A 24,135-nucleotide genomic window follows, 5' to 3' on the forward strand; every position below is an offset into this window, starting at 1 on the left:
TCCTTCTTGCTATTACCTAACACCAGATTTTAATTCTTCTTAGTTTGAATGCTGCAGGTGGTAATTAATTCAGCCAAACTGTTTTTAATTGTTTTGAAATCTGAATCTGACTGATGACTCATTAGATTAGATAAGTTTAATTTCTGTTCTGATAACTTAATTTAAAATGGACCTCTTTAAAGAAAATTGCTTTTTGTGCCATGTTCTGGGATAGTCACATCCTGTGGCTCTATGTGTGCATGTTTGTGTGAGTGTGGTTCACTGCTCCTTCGGCATGACCCGGTAAGTAGGCGTTTCCCGGCACGCTGCTGCCGGCGCACTGGCAGGCCAATTATCTCATCATGGAGGTTTAAAAAAAGCTGCCAGATGTGTTCTCTCAATCTGATGGTCCAACATTGTTGGTCCATCACGTGAAATCCTATGTCACGAGTACTCAAAATTCAATATTTATAGTTTTGAGTTGACAAAATGTAGAAATCTTCAAGGAAACCTTTTTGCAAGGCATGGTAATCTGTCCATGGTAAATCTGAACCATTTAGAGTTTCTAAATGCTGGATTGGTCAACTAATTTTAACTCTAGGATCTATAACACAAGAAACTATTTATTTTCTCTGTACAATTGCATGACCTGTTTTTCTCTTGCTTCAGCATGCAGAACTGAAAATTTGTTGTTGCATCATAGGATATCGAGATGCTATCGTCATTAAACATTTAGGTTACTTCATGTAAAGTATCAAAGTATGAATGTATTTTTAACAGAGCATTTTTCCAGAAATAGACAGATGAATAAACCATTTAATCCATTTCACTCTGTTTTTAGCTATCAGCCTTTTCTGAGAGAGGTTTCCTTCTGTCTTCCTGTTTATCAAAAGCAGTGAGCTGGACCAAATCACAACAGATCCAAGCTTAACATGCATATATATGTATATATTTGTGTTTTTGAATAAGGGCAGCATGATTGATACCAAAGTGATTGAACTACCTACACTTCACGTGTTACTTTCTTACTTTCTCAAGAATCTTTTTCTCCCAATCCAGAAGTAAAATTGAATTGAGTTTGGGAGTTTTGTTGTGCCGTTAACAATTTGCAGATTTCTAAAGTTTGTTATGAAGACCACAAAGATACAAGAACAGATGCCTCCTTCCAGTTGCTGGATTTTGAAATTATGAGGCTTCAAGCATAGCAAATGAAATTACTTAAACTTGGATGAATCTACTTGGAATGTCAGTGCCCCTTAGCCAAAGACTTTCCATACAAACAGACAAATTTGACTTCAAGTGATGCACACTATGCTTGACTGTATGATTTTATATTTAATCAAATAATAAGAAGTCCTTTTTAAAAGTCAACTGATAAAAACTGCTTCTTCAGTCATTTCCTTGAAACAATTATGTTTTCATTAAATTTGGAATATATGTTTGGTCAAAATAATTGAGCAACATTTAGAGTTGTTGATATTTAAGTGGTTATGTAAGTAGATGATAATCATTACTGTTCAACTGGACTTCCTTTATGCTTGATTCCGATGTATTCAAAGTTTAGACAATGCACTATCAATTGTCAGAGTTAGAAATGCATCCCAGCAGCAGTCATCAAGAAGTGGGTGGTAAATAGGAATAGAGTTAATTCTGACAAATAACTAAGGGTAAAACACAAATAGAACTAACTTTGACTCTTTTTTGTTTTTTTTTGCAAAATTAAGACGTTCCTTTGAATGATTAATACATTTCTGGCATTAATTATAGCTAAACTCTTTTTTGCTGTCTTTTTTTAGCATTGATTACTTGTGTGTTTTCCTCCACTTTATATGTTACTCGACAAATTTATTTCCATTCATGTGCAACTCAAAACTATTTTCCACGATACCAAAACTATAAAACTGGGTTTCAGAAATATGACTGACATTTTGAATTGCAAGCCAACTGATTCAATTTAATGAGAATTTTTCATAAAATGCCAATTCACAATTCATAGTCTCAAAGAACTTCACAAAAAAGCCAGTTCAAACGAATCACACAGACAAGTTCAAGTCAAAACAACTGAGCAATTTATACATACATTGTAAATCTATCTTGGTTATCAGTCGACTTTAATCCATAATTCAAATTGGTTAAAAAAGATTTATATGCAAGAATACCCAGAGTTTGCAGTAAGTTGCTGACTAGCAGCATTCATTCCTCCTGGATGAGCAAGCCATGACAGTGGACATCGCTTGCATTGTGCCATTGATTTTGCAGCAGTCCCTCATCTTGAGCATGTGCTTAGCAACAGCAGAAAAAAAACAACAAAAAAAAAACACTGCATTAACAAGAACAAACTTCCAGCAGAACCTGGCTCAGATGAGCCATCTGGCAGGATCAAATGGGGTCAGTCCAAAAAAAGAGAAGAAATATAAAAAAGGCAATCCCAGTATTTTAGATAAAGAGAAAATTAAATAAAGCAGTGGTTGGCAGCATAGTTACTTTGAGATCTGTTTTTTTTTAATGTTTTAGTCTGAGAGCACACAATAAATGAAACTCTTGAATAAAAAATCAATAAGCCTATTCAAGGCCTTTGTGGCCTTTCCACCTATTATCTTAAACTGCAGTATCTAACAGAGGATCCTGGCAAGCTGCAGCCTGTCTTCAGACATTTAATGTGAGGTAGGATATACCTTAAAAAGGTTGAGAGACCAAAGACTCAGAGCTCACTCGTACATCTTGTTTAAAAGCACAGAATAGGCATATGCTTGAACTAGTGGAAAATGGATGTCCTCAAGAAAATCCATTAAAAATAAAAAAGAAAATAAAGAAAAAAAATAGAATTTGTGAGTCAATAAAGATAAACAGGAAACTTAGGATCATTACAGTTCAGTGCCTTTGATATTATGATAGATTATTAGATTATCACTACTTATGAATGGCATTTCCATTGACTTAATAGGTGCAACAAGATATGATTTTCTTCAACTGCAAAAATTTTCACATTTGGTATTGACAGCAGCAGGAGCATAGCTGGAATTTAATTAAAATTAAAGTAAGACAATGAACCACATAACTCTTTAGACAGCTTTAACAAAGGGCATGTTGGCCAATTTATGTGGATTCTTTCATGATGGAGAAAAATCATTAATTTTTCAAGGGAGCAGAATTTTTGAAGTGTGCCTCTACAGGGCAGACGTGCATCATATATTTACTCCCATTATATGACACATGTAGGAACAAAAATTCTTTCTCTACAGAGAACATAGTGTTTTGGTTTTTACTGCAGCTGTATTGAGCTACAAACCAGACCACTGTTGAAAAAGGAAATTATGTAAAACCTATCTGCCCTTCAAAGAAATTACCTTCAGCTTGGCATTGCTTTGCTTTTAAAAAAATACTGTTATTTGGTCCAACATATTAAGTGCCTAGCAGCAGTGAGGCCCTAAAAACAAGAAGGCAGAAGGGAGGCATCTGGGCAGTTGGCTGGTCACTGCCTGTAGAAGTAATATAGAGTATTATTTGCTGAATGGCAGCACACAGTTTGCAGTGACAGTAATTGGAAGTGGAAGTTTGCTGACAGAGTAAAAAAAAAAAAAAAATGTCATAGCTCAAGGGCACATGAGCACCAAACTCAACCAAATATCTACTGGCAAAGGCACCATAAGCAGACGGCACATTGTGTAAAATGTACCTGAAGTTTTAAATAAAGTGAGCTTTTTTTCTTTTTCTTTATGTAGGAATTTGGTGTCTTCTCAGAGCCATTCATCGGAGTAGGCTATGATCTTTTTGATGATGTAACAATTTCACTCAACTCCTCTTTTGGAAGTTTGTCAATTTGAAACTGGCCCAGAGGCAAACAACATTCTTTTTCATAAGACAGCAATGCGGGAAACCAAACATTTAGGGCCTGTTGAAAATAAGTGTGTGCATATTTAGTTTGCTTTACTGTTTGATCTTAGATGTTTTCAAAAGAGTTTCTGCTCTAATATGACAGTGCCCTTCATAATGCATCGCTTACTTTGTGTGATGTGTATAAATAAGAAGCATAACTACTCGTCATTGCTATCTCAAAACTCAAAAATGTCAATTCTCTCCACCGTTTCAAATGACAGCTCATAACACAGTTGTTTAAAACCGCCTCTTCTCTGATGCCTTATGCTATTTATTTTCAAGTGATTTTATTATTTAATTGTGATGTCTTTTCATTGATTTTTGTAAATTTTGTATGGTGTCCTTGCGTGTCACCTATGAATAAAATCTATCTATCTATCTATCTATCTATCTATCTATCTATCTATCTATCTATCTATCTATCTATCTATCTATCTATCTATCTATCTATCTATCTATCTATCTATCTATCTATCTATCTATCTATCTATCTGTCTATCTATCTGTCTATCCGTCTGTCCGTCCGTCCGTCCGTCCGTCCGTCCGTAGTGTTTTATTGTGTTACTCTACATGTATACAGTAAACAGTAAAAGTACAGATGATTTATCTAATTTCCCAATTCAGTTTACGGAAAAGTATATTGACTTTCATCCAAATCTAGAGTGAGACATTTTATTATCTTGTTGAGCAACTGTCAGAGCAGCAATAGACTAACAAAGGTTTTGGCAGTAGCACCATCTCAAACATTATGTACTGTGAGTGAATTAATTTAATGCACCCATCTCCTTGCTGCTGCTGGCCACAGTTTAATTTGATATACTTCCATAAATCTCACTTTGTGTCACAACTGTGACTCAAATCTTTTTCCTTCCAAGCTGAGTGAAAAATGCAAGAAATGACGAATAACCATTGACTCCCTGTCTGAACATATATAAATGCTTCAGTATTAAGGGTATTGGCAAATTATACTCATTGTAGGTTATTACCTAGATTACTCTTTTCCTGGGCGTTTGTGAAAAGGAATTACCGTAAGATCTCATCAGTGAGTAATCCAGGAGCAAACCCAGAGCAATATTTTAATCACACCGTACCCAAACTGTTTCAGTTATGGTTTAATATCAAGAAAAAGACTGGGCTCACAATAGTATTGAAAGAGGAGTTCAAGGCGAAACCTACTACTGGCCACAAGGAAAACATATTTGACCAAAAAAAAAAATAAATAAATAAAAGATGGCTATCTTTGGGGAAATATTTTGTGGAATTAAACATTTTGAAATGAGCTAAAACAGCTTATGTGCAAAAGCAAGCTGCAAATAACTAAAATTAATCAGATGCACTGCATGACAATTATTACTTTGGCAGTAGCAACTGCCATCAAATGAGGTTCAAGTTTTATTGTTTGTCTTTTATAACACTACAGAAGCCTTTAAGGTATAAAACAACCACATATTTGTTTATTCACCACATGGAACAGGTTTACAGCAGGTGGAAAAACCCTCTCCAGCTGGTGACAATGATCTTGACAAGCGACCTTTTATAACTTACTACACTGGCAAATACACAAACCTACCAGGAAACTGGCTTATCATAAATGCTAATGCACTAACAAGCATCTACAACATGATTAACACATCTAAATATGCAATTCAACAAATGTTATCTGGCACTGGAAAATATCTAAAAACACATTTCAGTGTACAATTTGAAACCCTAAAATTGTCTTTACTCCTTCTCTTCTGGAACCTTTAAAAGGTGCACAGGCCCCCGGGGAATATTTTAACCTGAACACACTGCAGAGGAAGAGACAATGGGAAAGTCATCTGCCTAACAAATACAGTACACTAGTCTTTTATATATGATTTCAAATATTATCCGCTAAAACATTACTTGTAATGAAAAAAGTAATGAAGAACCTCCATTACACACATGCTAATTTAGACTTTTATTTTTCCTTAATTGAAAACCACATTTTGTATCTGCTTAGGTTGTTTTTCAGACCTTAAAACATTTGATTTAAATAAGGCAAAGCCAAAAGAAACATTTAAATCTCTAAATGCTTTTAACATGCATATAACAGTGGTGTTTGTCATCCAAATTAACAGAAAAGTATATGTTCCTTTCTCCACTCCATGACAGCTGTACAAACAGAACAATGTCTTGAACAAACATTTGCATCTAAAAAAAAATATTAATTGTGTAACAAAATCCCTTTGTTGTGGAAAATCATTTAGTGCAACTGGATTTATGTAGACATGATTTGGTTTTTTTTACCATGTTGGATCAGGCAGCTGTCTTTGCCAACACCAAGTGTCAAACTGGAATCCATTATTTAAAATGCATTTTTCATCATGTCCCTTTAAGTGAGCAGATCCATTGCTCATGTTGCATGCATTTTATTTGCAATGTAAAGTTAATGCTCACTGCTAGTATCACAAAGACATGACTCTTAATGAGTGACTGGGTATTTCGTAATCTCCACTATGTCACAATGGAGCTACTTTGTTCCTTTTGAGAGATACAAATGTCCTTAGAGAGTTATGGGGAAATGCACTTACTGCCAGTGAAAATTCACACTCGAGCAAAGTTTTACCTGTCATGTATTGCAATTTTGATGAAGCAGGTGAAAACAGTTATTTGAAGAAACGAGAGACCACAGTGTTGGTGTTTTCAACTGGCATTTTGACCTGGCATTTTTACTAATAACTCTAGATTCTTTGAGATTACAGTCAGTCACCTCTGCCTCCTGTTGTCTCGATGTTAGACTTATGGAAATGAGGCCATCATAATCCTGATCAGGTTGTGTCGGCTTATGGTGTGAACAGAGTTCTCTGACCCTGTGGTAATTGCCTCTTGCAATCCTTTATGTCTTGCTCGACATGCCAGCAAATCCAGGAATGTCTGTTGCTTTTTCAGCAGTGACCTTGACCATCTCAGAGCTTTAGAGTTGGCCTCCCCACATTACAAAGGTAATTCAAATGGCAATTGACTAGCAATTTTTCTACATTTCTTGAAAAATACATGCTGGAATTAAACACACTTTATCTGTAAAAAGGGATAGCAATTGAACAGGCAGTCTGGTTCCTGAAAAGCAGTACATTTATTCTGAAACAGATTTATTTCCAAAGATTTATGTGTAATGGTTTATCAACTCGACAAAACTCGTTGAAGGAAACAAAGATGCAAAGATCTTTTGCATGAGAAGCAAAATGCCACAAACACTTTGGAGTTATTTGGAAAAGGATTACCCCAAAATATTATTATGAATCAGGATATTTGGGTGACAAAGAGTAAAGAGGGAGATATCAGTATCAGCTTGTTTCATTTTTGCTTAGACATCAAAGCCCACTGAATAAATCACAAACTATATCTGGACAATCTAGATACATTTCTTGTTCTAAATAGCATAACTAAAGGTAGGTATGGGTTTATATGTAGATGTTGAGGTTCCTAAAACTCTAACGTTTCTAGTGTTTGTCTCAGTGTGCAGCTTGAAACACTCTGATCCACTCAGAGGAAAAGAAAATATTTCAGTAACTCAGTTTACTAAATGAAACAAATTATAGGTAATAAAGCAGATTGATGTTTTAAAACCTTTTCTTCCATTGATTATGATTTCCTGCTCACAACTAATGCAAATGCAAGAATTAAGATACAATAAAACAGGACATTTTTTATACAAAAATGTAGGGTTACCGGCTTAAAAATTGACATTCTGACAGAGTACTTTTAATCTGACAAATGGGCCTCACCAAAATGCATATTCTGATTTAGTAACTATGGCTGCAACACTTTCTTTTTTTTGCCACTTGTGAGCTACACTGATGAGAGCTGTTAGGAAATTCTCTGTGTGTGAGTGTGTGAACTCATGTTGGTTTTTGGATTTTCTTCCGTCTGTGTAAGTTTTGTTCTTTGTTATTTTATTAAACTCATTTAAGGCTCTACTGAGCCTTCTTGTCACTGGTTGTTTGTTTCTTGTTGCCTTCGTATCCTCATTAAGACCAAACAAATTAAAACAAGGATCTGTTGGTCTTAAGCATCTTAAGACAATGCTGCATATGCTCCTGATGGTAAAGCAATTCAATATGTACTATCATTTAAATAAACAGAAAATAAACTCATGTTTTTTTTGTTTTTTTTTGTACCTCTTAGATGCATGACTGTGTTGTATCAGGCCATCAGTATCAAAGTATCTCAAGTGTATCTACTGTAAATTACATGTGGGGGGTTGGGGGCAGTCACTCAGCTGTGACTCAATTACAAGAAGACGACAAAGGACCCATATGATCGCTTTTGTCTGGAATCCACACAGCAATCATATTTGCTACTTGTAAATTGAATTAAGGGACAGGAACGGGAGCAGGTAAAAGGCAGACTCAAGGGGCCTCTTTCCTAGTCAAGACTAATTGTGTCTCTGAGTGACACAAAGGCTTGAATAGAGAAAGCACTACTGTAATCAGATGGCTGTGTGCTTGTTCATCAGCCCAGAACCTTTCTGCACCATTGGCTCTTCTGTCTGTGCCTATGACAACAGAGGGGAACAGCAGTGTGCTGATTGCAGCATCAACCCTATGGCAGAGAAAATAGAGATATTGTTGGCTGCACTGGTTAAGAAAATCTACACCATCAAACTAAAGCAATAGACGATATCTGATTTTGAGACAATATGAAATACAAACCAATAAACAGAAGTGATTGTTTTTGGTCGTCTCATTCAGACAATCTGATTATCACGTTCTCACATTAGAAAAAAACAAACAAAAAAGCACAGTTTTTGTTTGTATCAAAACAAAATATTACTTGAGCTTTTATATGCATGCTTTAGATATGACTTGCTGTAGTTGAAGCTGTCTCTTTTTATTTTGAGAGAAGCTATTTATGCTGCTCTTTCTGCTTCATTGATTTGCACACAGCAGCTGACGAGCCCAAAACGAACCCTTTCACATGGATACATACTGTGGAATTTATGTAAACCCACTGAACCAGAGAACAACTAACACTAGTGCATGACTGTGATAGACTAACTCATCTTGTTCTCTGTAGTTATTTATTTTACTGAAAGAAAGATCAGTTATGTCATAGCCGAAAAGCAAAAGTAGATGCTTGAAAGATCAGAACCATTAGAAGGATAAGAAGCGAACATAACTTATAAACTATTCAAATCACATTCAAATACGAATAAAAAGGAATAAAAAGGACACAACATTGTTAGTACAGAAAAAAAAAAAAAAAAAACAGACTGACTTAAGCCAACATTTATGATATTTGCACAATATCCAGGAATGTGTTACTTTTCTGGCCTCTCCTTCAACATCGCCATGAAGTCAGTTAAGCCTTTCTAATTTTGTTTTTATAAATTGAAATGCTACATTTTCTTTGGTTGTCAATAGTAAAATGTCTTATGTTGTGAGAGAAAAACACCAAATAAACCATCTTATTTTAAAAAGCGTGCAAAGCAACTCAAACCAGGTGTCTGAGTTATAAGACAAACAGAATTATCAAAATCAAAATGTAATAATTTTTGTTCAGTTTTTTTTCCATTTTGATTTTATTCAGCGTATTGTGAAATTTCCTGAGTAGGATTTTTTTTTTTTCTGCAAGATTTAAATATGTGGTCTCTTTCCACATTAGAAACCTTTAGGAACAAGGATAATTTGTATGCAGCTTCTCTGTAACTGCTTGATTTTCACAAATTTAATCAGGGCTTGCTGAGATTACAAGGGTAAAACTTTTTTCACCAGAAATGGCTCCTGTTGGAAAGAAATACTTCTTAAGCTCTCCTGAATCTTTAGTGAATTAGTGAATTAAGCATGTTTTTTCCTGGTTTAATATTCCCTTTATTAGGTTTTATTGCCCATAATATTATAATTTGTAAAAGAATTTGCCTAATATTTTGTGGGAAAACAAGAACAGTGTCTTGTGCAGAATATCACATTGATTAACAGCAACTCAAATTTAAGATAATGGCACAATTAAATGCTAACTTGATGTAAATTTTTGTTCATTTAAATTAATAGCTGACTTTCACCTTCAATTTTCTGTGAAAACAATGAGATTTTATGACAAATACGGTACATTCTGTCATTTTTGATACAGCAATTTTCCTTTGTAAAGTACAAATAAACAATCACAAACCCTAGATTTCTGCTTTAACATGTTTTATGAATGAAAGAACCAAGGCAGCTCATGCTCTAAGTCTCTTTGTGCACTTATCTATTCAGACACACCAGCCTGGATTTTGTTATCAAACATCCGAGTGACATGTTTCATTGCAGTTATGAGTAACAACACGTACGTCTTAAAAATGAACAGAAATCATAGAATAAAGTTTAGGACTGCAGAACACCCCGCTGAAATCTCACCTATCAGGTTGCACCCGCAGATGTGAGTGAATATGGAAGTCTGTGAAGGCAAAAAGAATGGAAAATTTATTACAGTTACACCTACCATAGTCTATGGAGAACCTCTAGTAACTTCCTCTTTGTTTTATTAGGCCTACTTCTCTGTCAGCGCTGTGAACCATTCTTCAGACAGTGCTCAAGAGGAGTGGCCTCAGCATCACCACATGCAATTCACCTTAATACCTTAGTACCAGCTGGGGAAAGAAATCTTTTAATGCATTTCCTGAATTGGATCATTTCTGCTCAGTTTATGAATTTTTCATACAGTTGTATGTTTTTCCATGTGGGGGTGGGTAATTGTCTATTTTTGTTTTGTGGGTTTGTTTTTCAGCACTTTGAGCTGATTTTAATATGAAGGGTGCTTAATAGACAACATTGACTTATTGATTGATTGATTGAAATGCACACAAGAATGGAAAGGGGGTTCCAGAAGAAAATGTGTATCAAAGGCAAAAGGCTCAGGGTAGTACAGTCAAAATTCCCACTAGGGCTGCAACGATTCCTTGAATGATTTGAGTAGCTCGATTATTAAAATTTCTTGAGGCAAGTCATCTGCCTCTAAGGTTTGTTTTACTATTTAGCGCGCCGTGTTTCAGCCAGGTGATTATTTGTCTTGTGCAATGCTTTTTCTTCCACTTTTGAGTTGTTGACTGATGCCAATTACTAGCACCATCATGTCCAATTTTCAAGTTTGATCTGGGGTAATTTTCATTTTAACAAATTTTTCTGTGTATGACAAACATGCCAAATGCCATCAAGTACGTGGACACAAAAGCTTTACATGACTGAGCAACGTTACAGTTCATATATTAAACTCACACTAATATGAGACATTTTTAGTTTATGAATGCATAAACTAAAAACTGGAGCATAGACTATTTTAGAAGTGTCTTTGTGAGCCTACTACTGTATTATTAGACTGAAAATAATTTCAGATATTAATATTTACATTTTTGCCCAGGTTAAGTTAAAGGGTGAGATATTATTGTTACAAGTTAATTTTCTAAATTACAGAAAAGTAATTGTTAGGGATGCACAAGTATGAACATCTGGGCCATTGTTGAAATCTGATATTAATACTGATGTTATGGCAGAATTTACCAATAATTTATGTACTTTTTTATTTCATCACTCAATTAATCATTAGAATAATCAACAGATTACTCAATTATTAAAATAATCGTTTACAAGAGTCCTACCTTGTTTTATTCTGTACAGTTGTTCTTTCTTCTTCTACTCTGAAATGTTTTCTTCTGCTTTGATTTGAGGTGTTTAGTAGCAAAATAACTTGCAGATGAAACGCATATTCTGTTGAACAGTTTTTTTTTTGTTTTTTTTTATTTGAGCAAATGCAAAACAGCATTTTTTTTCAGCTGGCAGCAGAACTGCTTTTTTTTTCTTGCCTCTACTTCAACATTGGAAGAAATTAGTCTTTGTCTTCTTCTTGAAGGTTTGACCAACATTGACTCTGTCTTAAAATGACATGAAGTGTATTGGCTGCAGCAAGAAACATAATACAGCAACCAAAAAAAAAAAAAAAAAAAACCTTAGAGTTCAATTAGAGTATATGAGCCTGACATATGGATGTCAAGTCAAAGTGAATTGAATTGTCCAGTGTCTCTCAAATCAGAAGAGACTTGGCTGTGTGATGAATGGTGACATTTATTTGATTTGGGAGATATTACAGTAGGTACTGTCAAGAGATATAAATGAATATAGTGCTGCAATCATATTTTACCAGAAGAGCAATACTTTTTTTTTTTTTTTTTTTTTTCTTGAAGTGCACCAAAGGTGGCAAAGATGTAAAGGACAGTTAGTCTCTCGCAATGTAGACATTGGTCAAACAAAGGCCAAAATAAAGTTCAACTGTCATTAAATAAACTGGGACATTTTTGTTGTTTAAAGTTTGACCTCGACCGTGACTTTATCTATCTTACCTATTTAAACCTTCAAGCATTCCCACGTGTGAATTTAATGGGTTCATATCTTTTAATATTACTACAATTGTTTTCTTGTGCCTGCTTGGAGACGCTTTTCTGCTATAGCCAATGAATGTTTAGTGGGTTCATTTGTTTGTGTACATTTCGCAAGCGCTGAGGTGTGAAATTTACAAGGCTGCTTTATCAGTTTTTATAAACTGTGAAACCATGTCATCCAAATGTTATTTGCTACAAGATGTGGCACAGTAGAGTAACTTTAATTATTTGAATTTATTTGACAATAATCATAGCATTCAAAAGCTGTAGCTGTTGATGAGCTACCAAAATGTAACTGTCTAAAAAGTTTTTATTTGCACCTTTACCTTATTAGTTACTAATGTTGTCAGTGGCCTTCTATAAAACATCCTTTTATCCCACCTCGGAAACCCACGCTCGGAATAATAACAATAAAAAAATCTGTCGGTGGTCCTCATAAAACTGCCTAATTATTGCAAAATTTTAGCATAACAATGCTAGACTTCAACCCATCAAGAATAAAGTATATGGTATGGCTGATGTTCGGGGTTTTAATCATTTCAAAATGTGCACCTTTCATTTCTCCCCTGGTGATTTTTAGAAAGCAAAGTGAAGTGGGGCTGCTGCATCAGTAAGACGGAAACCTCCCAAATCCTCTTAGATGAAAGTCTGACACAGGTCAACGGGATCATTGGTCTTTACTGACAGATTGCATACAATTTCCATGGCAATAGTAAATTATTTGCAATTGAGATAATACATGAATTAGGAAGGTGCATATATCCTATTCAGTGTGTAAAGATGCTTGAAAATCCTAAAAAAATATAAAAAATAAAAAATAAAATACAAAACATTGTACTTATGGAGAGTTTTTTAAATCCAAGATGCCTCTCTTTGCTACAGTTCTGCAACAGTGAGTTTTGGAGATCTTTCAAAATCTCACTTATCAATCCCATGGCAAGTTTAGCTTTGGTTATTTTCTGCTTTTATCTGTCACAGTTCAAGTCCAATATGTTTTTTTGGGTGATACTTTACATTTGAAAAGTTAAAACTGGAATATTCTATAATGAATAAATAACAAAACTGTATTGCTTAATTAAAAATTAACTGCCTGAGGCCCTAAGGGAAAGAGTGAAGGGTAGGTTGGAAAAAAAAAAAAAACGACAGTTGGTGATTGACAGTGCAAAAACTTGTTTATCGTGAGGCTGCAGATGTGACTGTAGCTGCACTGGAGGGCAGCCATTATTTTATGCTGGGCAGGTAGCACGCTCCATTTCCTAACCTGTCAGAATGGACAAGCTAAACACAGGGCTTTTTGACACTGGGATTTTACATCGCTCATTCTCACCGACAGCTGCAGTCGAAAGAAAACTTGATGTGATGTCAGTCCCCGTGGGGCCCCCTAGCATCTGATGTGCAGTGCTTACAGTTTTTCAGAGGTAAATCAGTGCTGTCTGTGATAATTTTTCTATCTTCAAGGTATGAAGTGCACAGAATGTCACATTTGACAAGCTGGCTCCAAAAAAAAAAAAAAAAAAAGTCCTTTCCTCTGATGGTTGGGAAAGAGAGTTCCCATTGAAATGGCATTCTTCAACTGGGAAGATTAAACGATCTTACTTTTAAATTGCTAGAGTGAGATGTAGGTGTGTTGTATTTGAGTATTCAAAGTACAGTTGAAAATGAGTATTTACAGATTATCCCCTCTATATAAATATACACAACCTTTTGGTTTTACTGTCTGACACTAAATCAAACTTGTCCTATTTTAGTCGCTTTAAAAAATTCTAAAATTACTATTGTTTGCCTAAAACAACAATAATTAGTGAATTCAATTTACTTATTTATAATAAGGGGTGGTATTAGCTTACTTTTCCTTGGTAGAATTGGTAGTATGTTTCACAAACTTAAAGGGCTTAAACAAGATGAGTATTACATTGTAGGTCACAGCGAGAAAAAAAAATAATTGCAGATGTATTTTTTGAGTATTTTTACAAGTACCTGTTTTCAACACCATGCAGTTTCCCCAAAAATATAAAATGCTTGGTACAAAAAAAAATGAGAGCAAAGGACAAAAATGTTTACAATCTGTAAAACACAAAACAAATCACTGACTAAATTTGGAAATGTTACTATAAAACATGAATGAAATATTAAATAAACAAGAGCATCAAAATCAGGGCAGCAGTTTATGTAAAAACAATAAAAGTCTGTCATAAACACTACAATTTCCCAAACAAAATGTTAACACAACCCTAAAAATAATGATTGTTATATGGTTCAGACTGAAGTTGACTGAAGTTGACTTTGTATTTCTGTTTCTGCATGCTTTGCTTTACAGTTCACTGAATAGTCAAATGGCTTTCAGAGGCCCAATGATTTCAGTGTAGTGCATTTTCAGACAATGATATTGTCAACAAGATAATGAATTTGTGTGGGAGTAAACATTTGGTAGCTGCCCTCTGTTTCATTGGCACAAGACACTTAAAGTGTTTGTTTTTTTTGGCTTACCCTACCAAAAACAGATGCTGTGTCTTGTTTTAATTTTTGGTTGTTCTGGCAGATGGTCTGGCCACACATGAATGTTAGTGATGACCGTGCAGTCCAGATAGACTACATTTACAGATACTGTCGATATTAAAAACACAACTTAATGAAGTAATAATGAAAGTTTTTTTTTTTTTTTTTCAGAGAAAAAAACAAAAACAATTTCACTGTTGGTGATGCTGTCCGTCTTTTTCCTTCAGTGTATTTTTAACAGTACAAGTTGAACTGCTGTGGTATTTTTAGTGACCTCAACAACAATTTGCATGTTTTAAAGATGTGTAAAAAGCCTTAACGTATTACAATTGCTTCGATAACTGTTACTCCATGTACAGTCTCTGTACTGAAGTCCTCTAACAGTAATTCCTTCTTGTTGGTTGGAAATGAGAAGGATGCGCGCATGGTTTAAAATTAAACTTGGTGTGTATAAGTGGTTGTCCGCAATGTGCTGATGGTTCAGGAAGAAAGTCTCTGTAGACAGGACTTTGTTTGAACATTTCTTTTTAAACTCCAAACCTAATCAGAACGCCTGAATCATGAGGAAATCTTGGCCCGGTTGTGGAAATCCCTCCTGATCTCTAGACAGCCTCTTCTAAAGGGCTCAGAGCAAAACTTTATACAACATCCTATTTTGCATTCCCCAATGTATAGACTTTTTCTATATGCACACTTTCCATTCCTAACCATCTCCTGGTTTCAACCATCTCATCATGCCTTTTTTTATTTGATCACTCAAAATGTTCAGACTTTGGCTTACACCAAACAGTAATTCATAGATTAATAAAGACAAGTGTCTTCACTCTCTGGTCAACTGAAAAAATAAAGAACTTCTAAAAAGTGTCTTGTTTGGATTTTCATTTTAAAAGAACTTTTGCAGGTGCCAGAAAGCATCATTTCTCAACAAGAAGATTCTTCCCCGCTGAAGGATGGCAGGGTTGGTGGGTTATGTTACTACAATAGAAAACTAACTTATTTTAAAACTTTATCCTTACCAGAAATACCAATACTTATGTGGGATATACACCTGGACTTTAAATATCGGCTTCTAAAACACCTTTTAAGAGAAAATACATTTTAAATTTGACCTAAAACAGTACTTTTTTTAAAAATTTTATATTCTGTTAAAAGCTTTGCTGGCATACAGGATCTTTAAACGCATAGCATGTGGTAGAGAATCTACAGCTTGTGACTTTTTATGCCACAATGTCATCCGCTGGGAAGTTGTTGTTTTTTTGTTGTTTTTTTTTCTGTGGGAAAAGATGGATATGATGGTATGAGAGTGTGCGAAAAGTGTGAATTGCCTGAGTCTCACCCTCAGTGCTTGAGATGAGAGCCATGCAGTTTCTCCACTCCGAGAGGATTGACTCTTTTAATCTTCACAAAACAAAACTAGAAATATCCACCATCTGCTTACTTGGGTAGGCAAGTAATTTTGGAAGGGCTCCTGTTGTAAGACTGGGAAGAAAAAGTTACGTAATATAATATTTCCTAGGTGTTGAGTATGTACCTTCTCTGTTTTCTCTGGGTACTGTGGTTTGTTGTAATGTTTCGAAATGTCTGCTTGGTTTCTGTGTTACTCTAAATATTCTCAATGCGACTTAGTATGTGCAATATTGTCATTGTTGCATATCTCTGTGTCTCTCCTGGTCTTATAATGGAGAAGCCTGCAACTTGACTCGTCGGATAGACTTCCACCTTCCCCCAAGCCCTCAAACAAGATTAAACACTTAGACGCCCAACAGAGAAGCAAATGCTTTCCTCATAAAACAATGATAACCTTTAAAACATTTAAATCAGTTTGAGATCTTGTGAGCTTTTGCAATATATCACTATACCATTTGCTTCCTAGCAGGACTGGAGCTTTAAAATGCCTTCTGTGTTACTACAAAAAAGTGACACATGAAGGTCTTGTCTGATGTGGAGAACATCTCAGAGAAGAAATGCTATGTTTTTTAAAAGACATTAATTTAACACCCACTAAATATATTTCAGTGTTAGACTAATAATAATTACACCCCTATCACACTATTACAGTTCTGCACTCTTTTCCTAGGTCACATGGAGTATGCAGCTTTATGCTACCGTTTAATTGTTTACCTCACTTATGTTACTTGTACATGTTAAACAACTAAGGCTGACAGTATTATGTATTATGGCCATATAATACTTGGTGTAACTTAGCAGTAAATGTAAGATGGAGCTTAATTTCTAAATAATGGCTGAGGGAGATGCTTTTCCTGCTGCACTGACGCAGTTTATCAAATATGTTATCAGTTGAACAGAAAGAATTGGGCCTCAGTCACCATGGTATCTGTGTAGAACAGTTCTGTCTGATTAAAAGGGATTTGTCTAATAATCCAGCAAGGAGTTTTACTGACTAAGCATTGACAATTCACTGATGCACTGAGTCTCTCTCTTACTCATTTTCTGCTCCTCAGTGTTATGAAAGCAATGGATAATTAGCTGTAGTGCATTCAAATACTGCTATATTTTGATATTGGAGTTCAATAACTGTCAGACTTTAAAGCTGCCGTAAACTTGTATGTAAATATGTTTTGGTGTTTTTTTTTTATTTATATTTGTTAAAACTGTCACCATGTCGTGACAGTATAGCATGAGATAGATAATCTGTGACACCAGTCTCAGTCGGAAATAATCACACATCCTCTTGTGTGATTCTGCATAGTGGTCAGGAAGTGTAATCAAAACTTGATACTCATTTTGTCAAGAAATACCAAAAGATGCTAAATCCATTTCCAATGCAAATTGCGGTACCCCTGCTCTTTCAAAATACTGTATACTGGGTGTCAGGAATGTTTTATATTAAGCAGCAGGGAGAAGCAAGTATTGGAACAGGCCATCTCCTCCTCAGAGGCTGAAATTGTTTCATGGACAATGAGCTACCTTCTTTATGACCAAGAGCCAGGAGAGGAGATGAAACGACTGATGCTATTTGGTTTGGAGTCAGCTTGCAGTTCAGGAGTGTATGTGAAATAATCTCTTTTTCCTGTCTCTGGGGAACTCTCGTGCTGAAAGAGACAGTTTGCAGAGGACTTTTGACAAGCCTGTAGAAAGACAGTTAAAGAACATTGGTTTCTTGGAAAGTTTGTTTCAACATGTCTTTATCTAAAGTTTGAACTGTGGGTAACATGTTGCAATAGCTGCGAAAAGCAGGTCAGTGGCATGGTAATTATAAAACAATTTAAATAAATTCTTTAAGAGATAAGAAAATAAACTCGGTTAATATTTTCTAACAATATCCATACCCTTTGAACTATCCACAATTTGTAACATTAGAACAACAGAGTTTATCTACATTTACACACACACGCACACACGCGCGGCGACGTGTGTGTTATAGACTAACATGGCAATTGTGACACAATTGTCAAGTGGAAGAAAATGAACACATGACTAGTAAACCTTTTTAGATGCAGAATACGAAAAATGTGGTATTCAAATTCGACCCCTGACTCAATGCTTCAAAGAACAGCCTTTTAGCACAATTACAGCTTGTAGTTTGGAGAATTAACATTTTGCCCATTCATTTTTGTAAAATTGTAGAGTTCTTCACATATGATGAAGAGGTTTTGTGAACATCAATTTTAAAGTTGTAAACAAATTCTCAAGAGTCTGGGTGGTTGTTTGGCTGGAGGAGGGCAAATGGTTGTCAAATCATTGCGTAAGGTCAACAGGAGATGAATGAGGAGTGAGGGAAGTTGCCTCCCACATGTTAAACCCCTAAGGCTTAGTTTACATGACACCGCTATCTGAAAACTGCGGGTATTTGTGCATGTTGATTGGGAACATGTTCCACATTTAGACGTCATTGTGTCTCTGTTTAAAATTCATTGTAGTTGCAATTCTGGTTCACTATGTGGCGCTGTGATTTTAGTTTGTTGTCACAATTTGTCTTCCACCTTCATACATTGGACTTTGTAAAAAAAAAATTAAAAATGTTTTTTCACAGACCTCAGAGGACTTCAAGGTACCATTGAACATCTAAACTACTCAAAGATTGTCTCTGTTTAGCATTAGGTATCTTTCAAAGGCAGTTGGCTCCAATGCATGTCAAAATGGGCTGAATACATACTCAGTCATCGTTTTCAGGGTTTTTTTGGAAAACATATGACTGCCCTGTATAATTTTACTACTCATTCAGAAAGATGTGCTACTTTATTTTGGTTTATCACCTAACATCTCACAAAATACACAAGGTTTGTGGTTGTAACATGGAAATAATCAGGTTGAACGTTTAGTAAGGTGCTGTACATGTCACAACAGCAGGTGCAGCATTTTTACTTAAAAAAAAAATCACTTTTCTTATCTTTCAGAATAAAACATTTATTACTATAATAACATCCATACTACAGTAAGTGGACTGTTGTGTTGATAGTAGTTTTGCTCCACTGTGTGTATCTCTGATACATGTTGTACTTCAAGGTCAGCTTATCGCCTCAATTTTTTGGTTCTGTTCTGCTTGGAATAGCAGAATGTGTCAAAGCATGATACTGAGATATCAGAGAGCAGTGTTTGTTCGGCGAAGCTGAAATACAAATTTAAACACCAAACATAGCAATCCCTCACACTGATTTGATATGAACCATGCTGGGTTTATCCTTTCTCTGCTGTATTTGTATACACACACTGTTACACACACAATCTCACATGTTCAGTAAAATAAATCCAGAGGATAAAAATACATGCACTAGTGGAAATACTTGGGCACATTTTAAGTATAAATTACTAGCATTTTCAACATGTTTTATTAAGCATTTTATCTGATGCAGCCAAGTATTTAATGCATAAACAAACAAACAAAAAAAATAATAAGATTTCCAGTTTGATGCCAAATGTTTTAAAGTTCTTAAGCTGTGAAACCAGTATAATTTAAACCTGCATGACAACTCCATGTCTGTTTATTTTTTATGTGGTCATAGTGAAGCATATAAACAGTAAAAATGTTCAAATTTAAGGTAACAGCTACCTTAAAATTTTATTAATTTACAACGTGTCAAACTTGTAAAAGCACAAAACCAGAAGTGCTTTTATGTAAATACTTATGACCCAGTGATATTGCAGCTAGCATAGCAGTAAGAAAATATTTTGGCGTTTATTTGGTTTCCTAAATCATCCAGTGATCTAATACAGCATTCATATGGAGAGACATTCATGTGGTCATCATTGTGGAGCTACAGCTTACATGATGAGATTGGTCTGACATATACAGGCCAAAATCCACGAATGACCCTGACTAAAATCCAGAACAATTCTTTCAGAGCAAAACGTGCTGCAGCGACAGTATGTAGTGCAGGTTTCTTTTCACTCTTCGTGACGCAAGATAAAAATTATTAACCAAATTTCCGATCAGGACTCCAAGTCGAGTTTTTGTGGACAAGTCTAATTTGCATCTAAAGTCCTTAATTTTTAAAGATCTAAGTGTGACTAAAGTTGGAGTCTGAACCTCAAGTCCTCATCTCTGGTATTATTTGTCATATTTGTCACTCATAAGTTTGGGAATGAGGCATCTTCTGTCTTAATAGACGTTCTGCTGACTGGATCCATGAATGTACTTTTAAATTATGGCATTGCATTATCTTAATAAAATAAAAATATTTGATTTCATAAAAATTCCTAGTCCGTGGATTATTTTAAAACATTGTTTCCTCCCTTGAACTTAATTGCCACCTCATGTTTCTGCATACTTATTTCTATGTGCTACAAAATGTTTAACCCAGTAATTCTGCAAAATTGTGATGAATATTATCAGACATGCTTCATTCTCTAGGGAACTCATTTTGTCCTGTGCTCTGATGCTTGCACATACAAAGCAAATGAGAGTGTCAATGTCATGTTAGTGTTTCCTATCACTTTAAGTGCTGCAATAAAACTGGTGATTTACATCCATATGTCTGATTAAGTGTGAAACATAGGACATTTGTTTTAAATGTGGCATTAGGAGGTTCCTCACTCTTGTCACAAGGAGGCAGATTAATAAACACATGCCAGGTGGAAAGGTCACTTTATAACCATTCATTTAGATAAATGCTGAACCCTACACAGGAAGAGCATTTGAAAATGTGATGACTCCATCTGAAGAAAACAGCATTTGTGAACAGAGTAAGACGTGAAGTTTATTATAGGCCTGTGTCATGATTGATCACAACTTCTATCAATAAACTTCAACCTTTTTTCCACAATTTATTGCATCTGTTCATTTTATTGAACATTTAATTTCCTTCAAACGTTTAAAATCTATATTAAAAAGCACGTTGCTTTTCTTTTGTCTTTTTTGTACTTTTTGATTTGCATTGGTTCTTTGTGGTGTGAAACCCCATTCTCCTCACAGCTATTATATATAGATGTCTCTACATATTGTGTGTTTGGATAATGGCACATAGGGATACAGAGGTGAATATAAACGACAGTAGTCTGTTCTGCTGAGCTTATTTCTTCTTATTTTATCATCGTGGCTTTCTTTCAAATTGTCCTGATATCTGTTGTTTTCATTTTTCAACACCAACACTCAGCTGTGCCTAGAAATATCATTTGCAGTCCTACTGTGGAAAAGGTGTGAAAAATGTCAGAAGGCTATGATGGTAGTGAGAGATGCTTGCATTTTTTTTATTTGTACTGTTAAAAATACTCTGCAAAAGTTAAGAAAAATCATATATGGTGTCATAAAAAGATGAATTTAGGAGATATTTCTAATTTTACCAAGTGGTAAAAATATATTTATACAGTGAAAATATATTTTTGTTGGAAATAAGTAATTAGTTTTTGGACTAATTCCATTTAATGACGAGTCTTGCTACACATTTGCAAAGTCATTAAATGTTGTGCTTAATGTTTATGTTTACAAGTATATTTCAATATTAAGTGAAAGTTCTCTATTGTCCACACTGAGTTTTCATTTCCATGGAGCATCAAAGCTAAGGCTAGTGAAATGACAGCTAGGGGTATTAGGAATGTTATTCATTTTTGAGATATACTATATTTTCCACCAATGACAAATAACCCATTTTCACTTTTCTGCAAAATTCACCAACTGCAAAATTCTTGTTAAAAGAAGTATAACATAAGTATTTCAAAAGAGCAGAAGAAATTTTATGTTTTTTTGAACAATAACGATCTGTTGCTAAGAGAAGAGCATTCTGGTAGCGAACTGCCACGAAGTAAACATCTTATTTTTACTTTTGTGTTGAATGTCTCTTTTATAATATATTTGCCACCAATGACAAAAAAAAGAAAAAGAAAAAAAAAAAACATTTGAACTTTTCTGTAATTTTCACCAACTGCACAATTTCAAAAGAGTAAAATAAATCTTATGTTTCTTTGAACAAAAATCTCCTGGGAAGCGTTCTTCTCTGTTCCATTTGTGTCACAACGCTCCAATTAGGGAGCCAATCAGCTTCGCGGATTCCACGGCGGCTCTGTCCAATCAGATGGCTGGCTTGTTCCAATTCACGAAAAACGTCTGGCCGCTGTCCGGTATTTCACTTGTCAGTGCAGGCGCTGTACGAATCGGTAAGAGCTCAATTTTACGGAGTGCGTGGTTTTCCGCCGGATAAATGTTTCGAATATCAACATCTTTAATGTATGACAGTGAATTTTAGGCCAAAGGGATGGTTTTTAATGGATAAAACGGGGAAAATTTGTGTTTTTCGTGGGCATGGAATGTTTTGTTCAGTTTGGTTATGTTAATTTAGGATTATATTTTTTTAGGATTAGATTAGATTTTCTTCATTTTTTGCTATTATGTAATTTTATTTGTGCATTTTGTTTTATTTTTGTCATGAACTGCAGATTGAGGCGATGAGGCAAACACTGGGACCTAGGTAAGTGAAGTAAAAAAATTTACTTTAATGACGTCCACAAAAAAAAAGTCAAGAAAAGCAGGCAGCTTAGAGCGGAAATCAAGGCTCAGCACCAATGGCAACTGCAACACGAGGACTGACAACGACAGGGAAGGAAAGAACAGACGTAGCTGTTCGGTACAATAATGCTAAAAAATTGCTCCTTTGATGCTGGGACATTGGGTAGACTACAGCCCAGTAACGTTGGACACCAATGCAAGCGATGAAGGTCGAGTACCTATACCTGGAATGAGCATGGATCCTGACAGTCCGGATGAGGATGCTGCCATCGTCGTCGACATAGAGGACGTGGACGAGGGGATTCAAGCAGATGAGGAGGACCCCAATATCTTTCCACCAGACTCATCCTCATCCTTCTCTCCTCAGGCTGCGTCTCAGTCAGGACCATCTAAGTTTGAGACATCTCCCACCTCTCCTGGAAGCCTAGCTCCTCCTCCTCCTCCTCAAACTCTGAAGTGAACATTATTCACCTCACTAAAAGAATTTGCAATGTTCTTGTCCAATCAGGTGGCAATTTGTTGCTTTCATTCAACTCACAGCAGTATTTCCTCTCCCATCTGTTTTCAGGAGGACGTTGTAGGTCCTGATGGCCAGCCGGGATACCAGCACGTCCTGAAGCTGGCTAAGGCCTTGGTGCAGGTCAGGAGCCCGGACGGGATCAGCGAGCCGAGGGCGGACCGGCTCGTCTCGTTCTGGCAGTGCATGTTGAAGCGAGACAAACAAAGGCTGACCTACCTGTCCAGATACCAGGGGAGACAGAACAAGAGGCGCCACCTGTCCTAGAAAGGAGGTGAGTTTGAGTCTTAAAAGCTGTAGTTTTTACCAAAATCTTCCCTTTTGTTTTCCTTTTCTTTTCTAATTGTTGGGTTTCAGTCACGTGACCCGAATGACACGAAATTCAGATGGAGGGCTGGAAGGGGATTTTTCCTGTTCAAAACAAAGCAAAATTGATCACAATGAGCATGCTAATGCCCTAAATAGGCTGGAACAGATGAGGCATCTCGAAAAAAATACCCGTATATTTAGGATATGATGCGTATTACCTCGGTAAAAAAGACTTGTCTTATAATCTTGAGGATTTACCCGGTGTCGAGGTGATCCACATAACTAACTACCTTGAGCTGCAGACCTCATATTATACTACGAGCCAGAAGAAAGTTTTCAAAAGCCTGGAGAATACAATCATTTAGTTTCAAGTTGGGTCAAGCATTTAGGATCAAAGGCAGCATTAGATGGCTGTCGACTTGTTTCTGCCGGGTGAGTAGTGAGTTGTGCTATTTTAAGTAATTAGTCTATGATAATGATATCGCTAACAACGAACTAACCCATGTTATTTCTATTAGATTGGATCTTCTGGTAAATAATTTATTTAGCTTCTGTAAACCCAAATTCATGCTGGAGTTGTACGTTAATGTCGAGTCATTGTAGGATGCTGGATTCCGGTCCAATGTACGATCTACAGAAACCCCTTGTTCGTGTCTGGACAGTATAGTTCGTGATCAGACAAGA

At 35.6% G+C, this 24,135-nt stretch overlaps 1 protein-coding gene across 1 annotated transcript; it reads left to right on the forward strand.

Annotated features, from left to right (window-relative positions):
* The first annotated feature begins 274 nt into the window (after positions 1 to 274).
* On the forward strand, positions 275 to 23,499 carry LOC148160883 (uncharacterized). The gene is made up of 4 exons (XM_088008323.1): positions 275 to 282; positions 22,149 to 22,276; positions 22,793 to 23,081; positions 23,166 to 23,499. Exons 1-4 carry the CDS (start codon positions 275 to 277, stop codon positions 23,407 to 23,409), a joined length of 669 nt encoding a protein of 222 aa, XP_087864449.1. The 3' UTR covers positions 23,410 to 23,499.
* Positions 23,500 to 24,135: the final 636 nt, after the last annotated feature.

The sequence above is a fragment of the Poecilia mexicana genome, unplaced genomic scaffold, assembly GCF_051168715.1.
Source record: "Poecilia mexicana isolate PSO_F unplaced genomic scaffold, ASM5116871v1 scaffold_2, whole genome shotgun sequence".
Lineage (NCBI taxonomy): Eukaryota > Metazoa > Chordata > Actinopteri > Cyprinodontiformes > Poeciliidae > Poecilia > Poecilia mexicana.